This window comes from Cottoperca gobio, chromosome 5, assembly GCF_900634415.1.
Source record: "Cottoperca gobio chromosome 5, fCotGob3.1, whole genome shotgun sequence".
Classification (NCBI taxonomy): domain Eukaryota; kingdom Metazoa; phylum Chordata; class Actinopteri; order Perciformes; family Bovichtidae; genus Cottoperca; species Cottoperca gobio.
In genome coordinates this window covers 8,466,190-8,481,329 of record NC_041359.1, presented here as the reverse complement: position 1 = coordinate 8,481,329, position 15,140 = coordinate 8,466,190, and the positions used below count along the sequence as shown (strand labels likewise).

The 15,140-nt window shown below is 41.5% G+C and overlaps 1 protein-coding gene across 1 annotated transcript in view; it reads right to left on the bottom strand.

The window, feature by feature from the left end:
- Positions 1 to 466: 466 nt before the first annotated feature.
- LOC115008897 (succinate--CoA ligase [GDP-forming] subunit beta, mitochondrial-like) overlaps positions 467 to 15,140 on the bottom strand; it is a 50,920-nt gene continuing 36,246 nt past the window's right edge. The window contains exons 4-5 of the mRNA XM_029432785.1: positions 12,214 to 12,334; positions 467 to 1,358 (exon numbers count right to left, since the gene is read on the bottom strand). Of these exons, the coding sequence (XP_029288645.1) occupies positions 1,246 to 1,358; positions 12,214 to 12,334 (234 nt within the window). The 3' untranslated portion in view covers positions 467 to 1,245. The remainder of the gene's footprint in view (positions 1,359 to 12,213; positions 12,335 to 15,140) is intronic.

The window sequence follows — 15,140 nt, the reverse complement described above, 5'->3', positions numbered from 1 at the left end:
TTTATAGACTAAACGATTGAGCATTTAAAACATAAATGAACTCGATTTAAACCATCCTTCTTTATAAACTGATCTGGATCCTACCGTAGTTTGAAACTTAAACTATCAGACTATGTGACCCTCAGACTAAACATACAGTAAGTTGATCTAAAGCAAAAATTTGGCATAATGCAGAAGCATTGTTGGCAAAGAGAAATGTAATTATCTGGAATAAGCCCCTGCAGTATATTCAAAGGTCATCTCGAGGCTGGACTGTGTTTCTTTGTTCAGGTAGCTAATAGTGTCGGCTCAAAAGGCCCGCAACTGTACAAACTGCTGAGTGTGCGCTCTCCCCCACTGACATTTATTCTACTGTAAAAGCCAGTAGAATTAGCAGAGTTTGGATTTCCACGACTTCCTTGCTCTCCCTCTGCTCCCGGCTTTCCCCTCACTCTAATGTGAAATGAAAACATAAGTGAAACAGTAGTGTTGAAAATGTTATTTTTATTCTCTGAAATTATAAACACAGATTTGACACTGCATTCAAGATATCCTGTCAATATACTGTACATTTATGATTATAAAAAAGCTACAATAAGTACAATTATTAGAATTTCCTTTCTGAACACCTTAGTATGAAACTACTGAAAGGTATCTTACAAAACCCTTTAGCCGTCATGACATAGGCACAGTTTGAATCAGTTCACGCTGTTATGGAGCAATTAACAATTAAGACATGATGTACAAAGATCACAGTGTGGGGAAGTCGTCCCCTCATTTGACACAAAGACAATGCATTGGATGGATTAATGGATTTGTACTAACTTGGACAATGAAGTCACTGAGAAAACACACCGATTGATCCAAAGTCTCACTGTAATGCTGCCTTTTGTTTAGCCGAGTGGCATCACATGATTTCACAAGAATGGGCTGTTTTTCAGTCATACTGTACCTTTAAAGTACCTTAAGTCAAGGATGGAGGGGAAAATCTACCTAAAATAATATTCCACACAAAAGCCACACTATGCCGAGAGGAACATGGAATCCACAACGTGTTGCATCTCCATCCAATTTCTGACAGACGTCACTGCAATCTTTATAATGTGATTTATTCCAATTAAAATGCATTTAAGAGGAATATCATTATTATTTTTTGGCAATGAAAGTAATATTGTGTTAAAAACAATGAAGGCCTATGAGAGCAAAGGCTGACGGTGATGATCTAAGACGCCATGAATGTTGCTGATGGGATTTTTCTAGATTCTTTTATTTCTTGATGGCGGCCACTGCTTTCTTGGCGGCGTCATCCAGGTTCTCTGCCGCTGTGATGGGCAGGCCGCTCTCGCTCAGAATCCTCTTGGCCTCGTTGACGTTGGTCCCTAGATGACACAGGAAGACACTGTTACAGCAAGAACGATAAAAAGTGGCTTAACAAGGTTGAACCTGATGTGCCACCTGCACCAATGTAAAAAACCACACTGTGTGAAAGGCAAAGAGTTCCTTTGGAGGAATCAAAGCACACGATGACAGATGGATGGAGTAATGGGTGAACGGTGGCAGCTTTGTCTGTGAACAATGTCACTGAGGCAAGAGGGTGTGTGCTCCCCTGGCTGCAGCGAGGCCAGGGGTAGCAGGTGCTGTGTGATAGGGTGGTGTCCATGCCCTGGTAGACCCCCAACCAACCAGAGACAGAGAGAGAGAGAGAGAAACACACCTGCAGACATCCTCCTCAGCCTCTACACACTGAACTGGCTGCCTTCCCAGCGCTACACATTGCGCAGCCAAACTCGAGCCTGACAAGCCTGTCACAACACAGGGCAGGGGGCGCCGCAGTGGACGGAAGGACACAGAGGGAGAGGACGATGGCGGAGAGAATGAGAGAGAGAGAGAGAGAGATAGAATAAGAGACAGAGAGAGGGAATAAGAGGGAGAGAGAGAGACAGAGAGAGAATAAGAGAGAGAGAGAGAGAGAGAGAGAGAGAGAGAGAGAGAGATAGAATAAGAGACAGAGAGAGGGAATAAGAGGGAGAGAGAGACAGAGAGAGAATAAGAGACAGAGAGAGAGAGAGAGAGAGAGAGAGAGAGAGAGAGAGAGAGGAAGAATAAGAGCACAGAGATAGTGAATAAGAGGTATAGAAAGAGAACAGATATATAAGATACAGAATCAGAGAAGGAGAGAGAGAGAGAGAGAGATATAGAGAGATAGAGGAAATATAGAATAATAGACAGAATAGGTAATAAGATTTAGTATATAGCATAGAGAGAATATAGACAGATATAGAAGAGAAGAGAGATAATATATAGAAAAAGATACATAAGTAGAGAATAAGAGACCAGATAAGATAGAGATATAGAGAGCGAGAGAGAGAGAGAGTATATAGATAAGATTTGGAGAGAGACAGAGAGATAGTACATATACAGAGAGAGAGATAGATAAATAATGACAGAGAGGATAGGAAGACAGAGATAGAGATATATATATAGATATATATATAGATAAATATGTATAGATATACATAGAGAGACCTAAATTACAGATATAGCTGAGATAAGATATAGTATAGAAAGAGAGACAGTATTAGAGACATAATGATATGAGATAGACATAGATAGGTAGATAGAGATACATAGAGATATTAGAGATAGAGAACCAGAGGAGAGAGAGAGATAGAATAGAATGACAGATAGAGACAGAGACAGAGTCGAAAGAGGGAATAGAGATTAGATAGACAGTATATAAGACACACAAGAGAGAGATAGAGAGACAAGAGAGAGAGAGACAGAGAGACGAGAGAGACACAGTCATAGAGACATTGCAGATAGAGACCAAAGAGAACAAGAGATAGATAACGAGAGACAGACAGAGAGAGATAGATACAGAGCATAGACCAACATATATAGAGACACTATAGCATAGACACAGAAGCTCAGAGAGAGATAGACAACACAAGAGACAAACACGAGACGAGACCGAGATAGACATAGACAACAAGAGAGAGACGATAGAAGAGATAAGAGAGAGAGAGAGAGAGAGGTATAAGAGAAGCGAGACAGAAGAGACAGAGAACAGAGAGAACAGAGAGAGACAAATAGACATAGCATATACTACATAACATAGAGAAGATAGACAGAGAGACAGAGAAACAGAAAGACAAGAAGACAGATAGAGAGAGACGAGAGAGACAGAGAGAAACAGAGAGAACAGAGACAGACAGAGAGAACGAGACAGAAGAGAGAGACAGAGCAAGACAGACTAGAGAGAGACAGACAGAGACAGACAGAAGAGAAACAGAAGAATGAGACAAGAGACAGAGACAAGAGAGAACAGAAAGAGACAGAGAAGAAGAGACAGACAGAGACAGAGAGAAACAGAAGAGACAGAGAGACAGAGAGACACAGAGAGAGAGACAGAGACAGAGAGAGACAAACAGAGAGAAAGAGACAGAGAAGAGACAGAGACAGAGAGAGAGAGGACAGAGAGAGAGAGAGACAGAGACAAGAGACAGAAGAAGAACAAGAGAGAGAGACAGAGAGAGACAAGAAGAGATAGACAATACAAGAGAGACAGGAGAGACAGAGAGAGACAGAGAACAAGAGAGAACAGAGCGAGACGAGAGAGTCAACACATAGAGAGAGAGCGACAGAGAGAGAGACGAGAGAGACAGGAGAGAGACCGAGAGAACAACCAGAGAATACAGAGAGGTACAGAGAGAGAGACAGCGGAGATAGAGAGACATCGAGACGGAGAAGCGATAGAGAAAGAGAGACAGAGACAAGAGAGACAGATGCAGACCAGAGACGAGAGAGAAAGAGAGAGAGAGACAGAGAGAGAGAGAGAAGCAACAGAGAGAGACAAGACAGAGAGAGACAGAGCAGAGACAGAGAGAAGACAGAGAGAGACAGAGAGAGAGAACAGAGAGACAGAAGACAGAGAGAGACAGAGACAGAGAGATACAGAGGAGACGATAGAGACAGAGAGAACAGACAGAAGACATAACAGAGACAGAGAGAGACAGAGAGAGAGATAGACAGAGGGCGATGGAGGCAATAGGTCAAAAATGAAGCAGAAATGGCCCACGCTGCTATAACAACAGAAGCCAGATGTTTATGTGACATTTACTGGTTTCACACATGAAGACATGATGACAAAGAAAAGGCCATTTGCAGAATCTGTCTGATGTGGTATCAACAATTCTTTGTCTGGTCGTGTGATTTTTTCTCTCTCAATACATCCCATTATTTTCTCATTTTTATTCATATTCCTGTTTTTCCCTTTTTTTATTTGACTCCTTATTTACTCGTATTTCACTACAAAGGAGATTAGTTGATTTGTTATTACTTCCGTCTTCATGCTGCTGCAACACCTGAGTTCCCCCCTGGGGATCCATAAAGACTTATCTTATTTCAAATAAGCCATTGGGTCATCATATACGGTTTCTCTTTCTCTCTTTTCAAGGCAACATTTCCATCTACAAGATGTTCCCCGGGCCTTTTGTAGATCGAAACGTTGCCTTGAAAAGAGAAAAAGAGAAATAAACTATTTAGGAGCCTAACAGTGTGCAGACCTCCTGTGTGCCCTGCAGCTTCTCTGGCACCTGAGCATCTTTGCCTGGATGCACACACACTCTGTCGCTCTTAATCACACGTACTACGCAAAAAGTCAAACGGCATTGTGTAATCTGATTACATCGCGCTAAGGGAATAATCTAAACCAGCGTTTTTAGCTTTTTGTTTACATATTGATAAATGTTATGCACAACATGTACAGCTGCAAGAATGGAACATTAATAATAAATCATTTTGATTAAAAATTGATTGTTTGTCATTTTTTAAGCGAAACGTTTGTGGTTCAAGCGAATAGGAGCATTAATACCATTAATAGAGAAAATAATCTGCAGATTAATCGATAATGAAAACATTAATGAGCCACTGCCTTACATACATGTACAGCAATTACTGTATGTGTGCATTAAATAATGTTTGAAGTGTGTATTGGTGTCTCTGCATTCACTGTGTGTGTTCGTGCATACTCAGACACTTACAGGTTGACCTTAGCGCTCCTGGCTGGCGTGTAATTAAGACCGCATGATATGTGAATTCTCCGGAGGCCCGGCCACCCTGATCAATAGACCTTTCATGAGGAATTCTATTACCAGCACCACTTAACGCCTAATATTTCATCTCTTTTGTCCAGCCAGATAATAAGTCATTCCAAACACATTTTATTTTGCAAGCTCACATTCCAAACATTGAATTCTGCAATGTAATTAATTAGAATAAGAGCAGGAAGAGACCACACAGACGGGATCGGCTTTTCCAATCAAATACTGCAGCATGGAATATTCTCACCGCGTGTCCACAGACACATCTAGAGTCTCAATGCTGTCGCTCATAGTGACGAGATGCCTGTGACAGTGCTGCCCCTGTACTGTAGGCTTCGCATTCTATAGGCTTACCCGGGAACTTGCTTGGGATTGACGGATCTACATTATCATAATGGCAGGCTTATCCGTCAGATGATTAAAACAAAGTTGCAGCACAACAAAGTTGAAACAACAGGAGATAAAACTCAGGGAGAAGCAGCCATATGCGCCCACAGAACATACATAATGCAAGAGATACGCTGAAGACAAATATGCCTATGGAAAGTGTATAGAGTGCTGAAATAAAGCAAACAACACATGCATTTCTGATAGTTCTTCTGGCCATAAATACATGAGAAGCACTAGTGTGTGTTAAGACACCTGCATCTGCTACCTGTGTTATCCACAGAATGTGTGAGGGGCAATCACACATCTGTGGGAGTGAGAAGGAAGAGACATGCATATCAGGGCTCTTTTTCTGCATATATATATGTGTGTGTGTGTGTGTGTGTGTGTGTGTGTGTGTGTGTGTGTGTGTGTGTGTGTGTGTGCTGACTGCAGTTCCACTGTGAGCAGTAGGGAGCACTGATAGCTCACAGCAGCTGAGGCAAGGACAGAGCCCAGCTGGATACAGCACTACTAGGTGTGTGTGTGTGTGTGTGTGTGTGTGTGTGTGTGTGTGTGTGTGTGTGTGTGTGTGTGTGTGTGTGTGTGTAGAGTATGCTTAGTTTATGAATGTGTGTGTTCACCTGCAGCCACTAGGTGCTGCCAGAGACCTACTCACAGGCTCAGACACATACAAGGACCTTCATTTCAAAAATGTCATACCATGAGATTAACTGTAAAAAAATCACATTAAAAAGGGGCAATAAAATAAAATTAAAATTAAAATCATTATGGGTATTCATCACTACCAATGATATTAATTACAAGAGACGTCTGGCTTTGAAAAGGCATGTGCCATTGTGAACTTTGTTTTCAAACAAACATCTATTGGACATTAAATTCCATCGACTGCTGTCCAAACTGCTCGAGGGCGGATCAGCTGAGCAGCCTCACGAGACAGACGAGTCTTTAAACACACTGTTTAAGCCAAAACTATAAAACACCCAGCAGCTTTAAGAATATTTTGCCACATTTCTGTTGGTTCTCCGCACTAATGAGCAAGCTTACTTGTGACTATTGTGAAAATGTCACTTTAATGCGCAAGTCAATTACAGGCCGCCGAATTTCAACACGGTAATAAGGCTTGGGGCTGTGCTGGAAGATTGCGCCTGAAAAGTTCTGTCGATGCTGCAGTACTGCTGCCTAAAATTAAATTCTGTTTTAACAAGCTGAGTTTAGTGAAGCTAAGATCTGCGGAGAGGAGAAGACACTGCCATAGTGTCGGACCTGCAGAGCTCCTCTGTCCTGCTCATGGTTCCTTATATATCACGGGAAGCAAAGAGTGTGTTCTTGTATAAGGTCGAGATAAGAAAATAAATTATGTGAAACTTGATAACTTATCTAAATGTGTTCCTGTGGTAGTGAGCTTGAGACATTTTGCACTGAACTTTGTTTGCAATAAAGTGAGACAGTTTAACTTGTTGTAGAAGAAAAACCAGAAAATTCCTTTTACAAATGAATAATTGAATTCCAAGGTAATACAACACACCCTGCCTGATTCAGTACACTGTCCTACTGGGTCTGGTGTGACTCAGGGTGGCTAATGTTAGCAAACTTTAGCTAAATATTGCAACATTAGGGAGCCAGTTTGCTGACTCTACGACTCTTCTTTACTTGTGCCAGGGCCCCAGGAACAACGCCGGCTTTGAAGTCAATTTTCGTAGAGGACGCGATGCTACTGGGCCCAAAAATACTTTCCCCCATAGACTAACATTGGGAAAGAGACATCTGTAAATCAGCGGATAATCTTTAAACATTTATTTTTATTTGTTTTAGGTAAATTAACTTCCCAGTCGGAACATTCTAATAGCCCCTTAATTAAATCACTAGGTCTTAAAAAGTTGTAAAATGCACTAATAGACGAATCCAGAGTTATTGTCCTTCCTTCTTTAAAGTGAATCGGACGGCTGGGAGGCGGGGTTAAAGGAACGCTTGCTCTGTAGGCCCACTGGTGCGAATCATCCTGGTATTTTTTAATCACTCAGCATTTTGGCTTCATGCGTCACTGAGCAACTTTCAAAGGAATAAACGCTCCAGTTCTCTTCATACAGCCAGGCCCTTTTCACTGCAGATGTTTGGACTTGTCATAGCAGGAAAAGCACAGGTGCAACTAATTACACTAACAATGGCTCTGTTTTGTTCAAGTGTCCAAGTAAGCCATGACAGTGTGACATTGAGCCAACATTTACACTAATTGTGCTTTTCCTAGTGTGACGTGTCAAAAGTCTTATAAACGGCCTATTATCTTGTCACTTTTTACTCTGGCAGGTGTTCACAACAGTTTTAAAAGCTGTGCAACATTTTCTTCAGGTTTCTGACAACACAAAGAGGTACATACTTTTACAAATTAAGTATTGTATATTTTTTAATTAGTGTCATACTTGTGTCTGTATCACAACAAATATTCTTTGGGCAATTTAAATTAGCGTAATTTACACTGTGTTTGGATTTTGTTTAACAGTGACTTAGTCAAGCTAGTTTTAAAAAGATAAAATATATTATATAGATATACTGTATATCACTGAATATTAAAGAACAGTGTCACTATACCTTTTTACAGAGTTTACCTCAGCGAGGCCTGACATATCAGAGGCTGGGTGTCCTGCTGCCCCAGTTACCTTGAATAACTGGTGTAAAACATTTTCTTTCATCACTGAATGTCGTCATATTTGTTCTGACTTTGATTGCTAATCCTCATAATGTTCAGTACCAAACAGTGAGACTTTTCCCCGTCACAGCCAAAAATGGATGAGGCCTGCTCCTCCCTCCTTCATCCTGTGTGTCAAACATCAAATGCTTCTCATTTGAACGCCGAGCGAGAAACTCCTGAACGGTGCAGACGCTTTTCCTTTGATGTTCTAGCCACTCATTAATCAAAGTTTTCGGGTTTCTTATGTCTAGACTCTCGTTTTAAGAGAGACACTCGCACTATAGCTAAGAAAATTAGATTTAAAGAGCATCTCTGACATTGACAGTTTAAAAAATAATCTTGTCTTTAGGTTTTGTTGACATAAAGAACCTCATTGTATTAACAAATAACATCACTGTCTTACATTTTTGTGTTTCTGAAGCAAGTGTACAGACTTCACTCTCATTCTCGTGCCTTTTGGAAGCAAGGAGTAAGAATAGGATGCACAATATATGACCGTACGATACAACTGATCAGTTTATTATTTACAACTGTAGATTTAGTAGATGCAGAGATTGAAAAAGGCCAAAAAAACAATAGACTGGTCTAATATGTGTCAAAACAATGGGGTTTGTGCATATCTATATATCTATGTGTGTGTGTACATGCATACCGGTTTATGTGTGTATAGCTGCAGCAGATGGCTATTCAAGCTATGATGACACCGTCGGGACTGAAAGGGCCATCTCAACCTTACTTTTGGACCTTGCGTCTCTTTTTTAATTAAGTGGGAGAAAATTGGCTAAATCTCCTTTTAAGGGGAAAACAGCCACCACTGTTTGACAGACAGTTGGGGAACGGCTTGGTAAATCAATAGGCCAGGGAACAGAGTTAAGTGAATGCAGTCACCCTTTTTTGCCTGGACTCTGAGGGCTATTCAAGGGGATTTCTTTCCATAGTGGCAGACAGCATCCTCACGGAGCAATATGTCCATGTTCAGACTGTAACCAAAGGGGGCAGTACAGTACTTCCTCTTGTATCTCTGCCTAGCGATACCTTAAATATTAGTGTGTCTACGCTCTGTGCTGAATCTGCTGCATAAATGCTAATACTGTAGCCTACAAACTGGGTGTGTTTTAGTTGGACTCTCTATCAGCCCACACTTCAAGCAGCCCTATCAACTAATTCAATCCTATCAGCATCTTGACAACATAGCCCTTTTTCTCCACATATGGGAATACATAACTCTCCACCAATATAATCAACCCCGGCCTTTTTAGAAGAGCCTTCCCAATTAAAAGTGTGCCAGTTAATCCATTCTGATCCTGTTGAAGAGCGCTGGGCCGTTCTCACTGCCCTGCGGTCAGCCTAGCAAGCTGAGCTGATTGATTCTGAACCAATCTTCTCCACAAGACTGCGGCCCAAGATGTAATGACCCACAGCTAAAGCTTGGATTAGGCCCGGGCCAGGAAAACGTGGTTGGACCAACCACCAGCAGTGACCTTCTGGACTCTGAAATGTGTGGTGACTAATTAAGGCTCTGTTTTGATTGCCTATCCAGCCACTTCTGTGGCGACACAGTTCAGCAGCTCTTCAGGCACATCGTCAATCGGCAACATGAAGAAAGTGGATATAAATAACGCAGATACATATTTTGCACCTCGAGTATTTGAACTGGCACTGATGTTTCCCTGTTAACTTTGTGTGCTTTGGTATTTTGTGGGACTCAGGGTTGAGCCACACATCTGTCTTTGTTATAGCTTCAGTGTTGGTTATTTTAGGCAAGGAAGGCACTAATATCACACACCTGCATGACCTGTTGTTGAGGGGGAAAGAGTGAAAACAATGTCACAAGGGATGGAGATCTAATGATCCTTTGCTAATGTATCTCTCCTGGTGTGTTTTCGTGTTGTCACGATACAGGAATTTCTAAACTTTGATACAACACCTTAAAAGATAATGATATTCAATACTATTTTTCATACCACAGGGAAATATTGACACAACATTTATGGCTGTCACCAACCTCTCGACATCCTTTATTCATGTATGTTGCTGAATCGTTAGCACTGCTCTGTACCAGCGCTTGCTTATGGACTTGCTTGTGTCCTTTGCCTTTCCTTGTTCATTTGCCTAAAATATAAAATACTCCTGCTGTTTTCTTTGTCAACCAAAATCATCTTAATGAGATAGCACCATAACTAAACCTTCAAATTATTATGTTCAACCTGGGGCAAATGAGACAAGTGACGATGAGACGTTGGAAGGAGGTTGGGCTTTGTGGGCACTGCGGCGCTGTGTGTGTGTGTGTGTGTGTCAACTTGCTGTCGGCGAGAAGAGAGAGCAAGACAACGCAGTTGGTACCCGTGTATCGAAAAGGAGTATTAAAAGTGTTTCAAATATTCAGAAACAATATGTAGGGAAAAACACTATTGTGTACGTGTCAACAGGCCTCATTTGATTGAGAAGAATTAAACCTTTGGGGCGTTAAAACTAAACTTTCTACACTTTCCACTCACATTCTGAACAGCCATGTCTATACTGCACTGTAGTGCTTCCGTGCACAGTTGGGTTCTAGAAACAGCTTACGCGCCCTGACCTACAAACCATATTAGCAGAGTGTGTGAGGACATGCAGTATGAAGTATTGAGGGCTAACAAACACACACACCCCCTGCTCTCTGCTCTGGACACACCACTCAGCAGGATCTCGACAATTAAGCTAACCACCAACTGGCCCCACGCCTCTGGGAGTCACCACTGCCGTCCCACACACTGACACACACACACACACACACACACACACACACACACACACACACACACACACACACACACACACACACACACACACACACACACACACACACACACACACACACACACACACACTTCATTAGCATATACAGGTGAAAGGTGAGCCAATCAGTGCCATCTCTAATGTTATTCAGGCTGGCGCTAATGACGGGTGCGGCAAACTGTGACACGTGTGAGAAATGCACTGCTGTTCTTACTGGGACACAATGAAGATGGATAGGCTCCAGAGAGTACAGCAGCAATAATACAATGGCTCCAAAGCTTAAACCAAGGAGGGAAAGAGGTGATTTGAATCCTACTGCACTTGTGCTATTTACCAATTACACTATAAGATGCTAATATATACTTTGAACTTCAAAATGGTAAATAAATATATTGAAAATGAGATATAACTGGCTACATTATCAGTCATCATTGATGTTTGTATGCTTTATTCCATGGAAGTTGTGGCTATGGGGCTAACGGACAGGAAGGTATCTTGTCGTGAGACAGCTATACAGTGTAACTAACGCCATCATCTATGCTCTCGCTAAGCCACCAAGACTCCATTGAAGAAAACAGTCATTTTACCTCGCAGAACAAGAGAGCTGCAGGTGTACCTCTGCCTCGATCTGTCACTTTATTTGTTTTATTGTGTGACTTTGGTTAATTCGAACTAACCAAAGTCACACAATAAAACAAATTCTTCTTTCAATGTCTGCTGGCTTTGGCGAGAGCATAGATGAAGACTTCAGTCCTCCCTCGGATAGGGCTGTCTCGCAGCAAACGTAAAGTGGTAAAAATATTTGAAATATAGCGTACACTGAAACTGATAGATTATTTTTGTTGGGCTTTTCTTTTACGTGGCTAAAATATATTGCGCTGCTGGCCTCATCCACAGCAGTACATTGCTTTGCTCCAGTGCTGGTACTCCTGTCTGCTTCTTCAAACTGTGGCCGTGCCGACCTTTATCTACTGTAGGTAAACCACTGACTATGAATAAGAACCTCATACAATCCCACTTCAAAACACCCAAACTATCCCTTTCAGGCCAGTGTCATTATCCAGCATCATCAAATCCTTTATAAAAAGGACAAGGCCTTTCAATCCAGGCAAGATGAAAATCTATGGTCCATGTTTCTGAGGGGAATGATGTGCAAGTGTCAGTGGGGGCCGGCTTGCTAAGAGGGTCAGACAGGTCTAAACCTAGATTTGTGTGTGTGTGTGTGTGTGTGTGCGTGTGTGTGTGTCTGTGTGTGTATGTGTGTGAAATAATGCTTACCTTCAAGCCTGACCACCAGTGGTACCTTCAGCTCCAGCTCTCGACAGGCCTTAGTAATGCCGTTGGCGATGATTGCACAGTTGACGATCCCACCAAAGATGTTGACCAGGATGGCCTCAACCTGTGAAAGAAGAGAATGCATAAATTATTCAATCCAGTGGTGGAGACGCATCTGTGAACAAAAGCAAAGTGGTATTGTGCAAAAGATGTACATTTGCAACGTCCAACATTCATGTTGCCGGATGAACAAGGTTTGTCCAAACTCAAATACACAACAGTCAACCATTGACCACCAGTACAGCTGGACACACTTCAGTACAAAACTCATTGATTCAAGAGTGAAATCTCCCTAATAAGTAAAACATTTAGTAGAACAGCCTCATCACCAACTTCTGTAAAAGGTTGTGCACCCAGAGGCTTTACAACACTGTCACGCAGGAGGAAGAACAAAGTAATAATATATTGTTGCAGTTAAGAGGGCAGCAGCAGGTGAAACAGGAAACACTGGGGCCCAATAATAAAGCAATACATCAATGGGAAGTGTTGACAGACAAAAGACACTACACATCTGGGTGTTTTTTTCAAACCTTTTAATGTGGCTGAGCCATGTATTATATTTAGCATTAAAACTTGTGCAGTTAAAAAATAAGACTGGCTTGTAAAAGAATGAAATAAAATCAAGTACACACGCAGTGATCAGCAGAATGGTCAGTTCCCACCCGGCTAGTGACTCAATTAAAATTCAATAGATATCGTTTGCAAATGTTAAGAGGGCCTTTGCTCACACGATTCCGCATTTCCAAATTCAAGACCTTTGTGTTTTAAACACGATAAGTTGTGCAAAACAATCTCACTGTCTGTACTGTGTTCACTTCAGCTGTCTTGGAGTTTCTTTGCAAAAGATATCTTCAACTTTCTTACGCAACTGATATCACTAAGTAGCGAAGCCAGGCAGTTAGTGTGTGTGTGTGTGTGTGTGTGTGCGTGTGCGATGACACTAACAATCTAGCACTTGGCAATTACCCTGGCTAGCTCAGTGGAAAAGTAGACTGAGAGCACACAGGATTAATCCTCCATGTTTGTTTATAATCACTGCTAATCTGTTAGCGCCGATTTGGATGAGCAGCTTGTGTGTGTGTGTGTGTGTGTGTGTGTGTGTGTGTGTGTGTGTGTGTGTGTGTGTGTGTGTGTGTGTGTGTGTGTGTGTGTGTGTGTGTGTGTGTGTGTGTGTGTGTGTGTGTGTATGTATGTGCGACAGCCACAGCATTGTCCTCCACGTCCTATCCAAATGAGCATCTCCTTATAAACAGCAGAGAATGACACAAGACCAGGAGAGAGCTCCAAAACAAGCACAGTCGCAGGCAGCAGCATAAAGACTCGGACGTCATGCAAAGAAATTGAGCAAGCTGTTAGGTCAACACAGAGAACAGTTTCATGCTGATTAAGTATATCACGCAGGGATGTGACCAGGAATGCAAAAAAACAAGGGGAAAAGACATTAGAGCCAAACCGCAAATGAACGTGACTCAAGTGTTCAAGGGAAAAACAAAGAAAAACTAAATGAATCACGACCTACAGATTACTCATGTAATTATACATGATGAAGTGCTCTAAATAATAGATTTAAATAATGGATGAGGTGGATGCAAATAATGGCAGTTTTATTTTCTATAGCAGGACACATCACTGCATTTTCTCACCATTACGATGGCCACTTACCAAAGACAAAAGGTAGGGTGTCTCTTCCCATTATTAATCCAGTGTTATCTTCTTGTCTTCAATTCAAACTAGATTAGGGTCCAGTATCATTGAGGAAAGGGTCATCAGTGAGGTAGCATCGTCACTACGGGCAATTCATTCAGTCTTACAGTTAAACCCTTAAAAATGTAAAGTGTATAATTCTTTTATAATATCAGAGTCATTATTTGGGAAATGGAATCTCTTTTGCAAAACTGCGTCTTTTATATTTTAGCCCCGTTAAAGGGTCACTCTTCATTAAGTTGGGGAAATAACATTTGGCTCTGTAGGGCTGCAACTAACGCTTTTTTTCATTATCGATTAATCTGCAGTTTATTTCCTAAAATAATTGATCGTTTGGTGTATAACATATCAGAAAACAAAACCCAAAGATATTCAGTTTAATATGATACCAAACAGAGAAAAGCAGGACATCTCCGTTATTTGAGAGGCTAAAAACAGCGTTCTTTTGCAATGTTTGCATGAAAATGTTTTTGTAATGATTCATTGATTAACAGTTGACAATTTTTTTCTGTAGTGAATTAGTCGACAACCCTGATGACATCAACAGGATTATTGTCTTATACTGTAAAAAGCATTAGAAAGAGCCACTGATGACATCATACAACTGTTTTCCCCAAGATGTGCAGCACTCCTCGTGACAAGTGAACTCATCTTCATGCCACTTCAATACAGTGGCTATCACATGTAAAGGACAAGTCAAGCCTCAAGGTATGCATGTTGTCATTTATGTCTTTTGGACTGATACCACGCTACTGATCTGCTTCAGTCACACATGTGTTGACCGACAAACCCAGCAGGCATGCATGTGGCTGATCATAGCTTCCAGGTGCATAGCCAGATGTACACACACACACACACACACACACACACACACACACACACACACACACACACACACACACACACACACACACACCTTCTTCAGATGGATGTACAGTCAAAAGAAAAGGCTACATTCACCCACTATTTAAAGAAGATTAAGATATTAGTGACATAGTCTACTCAATGGCCGGCATATGTATGAAGAGTGGCAGACAGTGAGAAGACTGCATGAACGTTCAGCAGCGGGAGGAAGGCAGAGGGAAAGAAAGAGGTGTGAAATGATACCGGCTCGTTGGTTCTCAAACATCAGCCGAGTATCAAACAGCTCTTTTGACAGCCTGTTA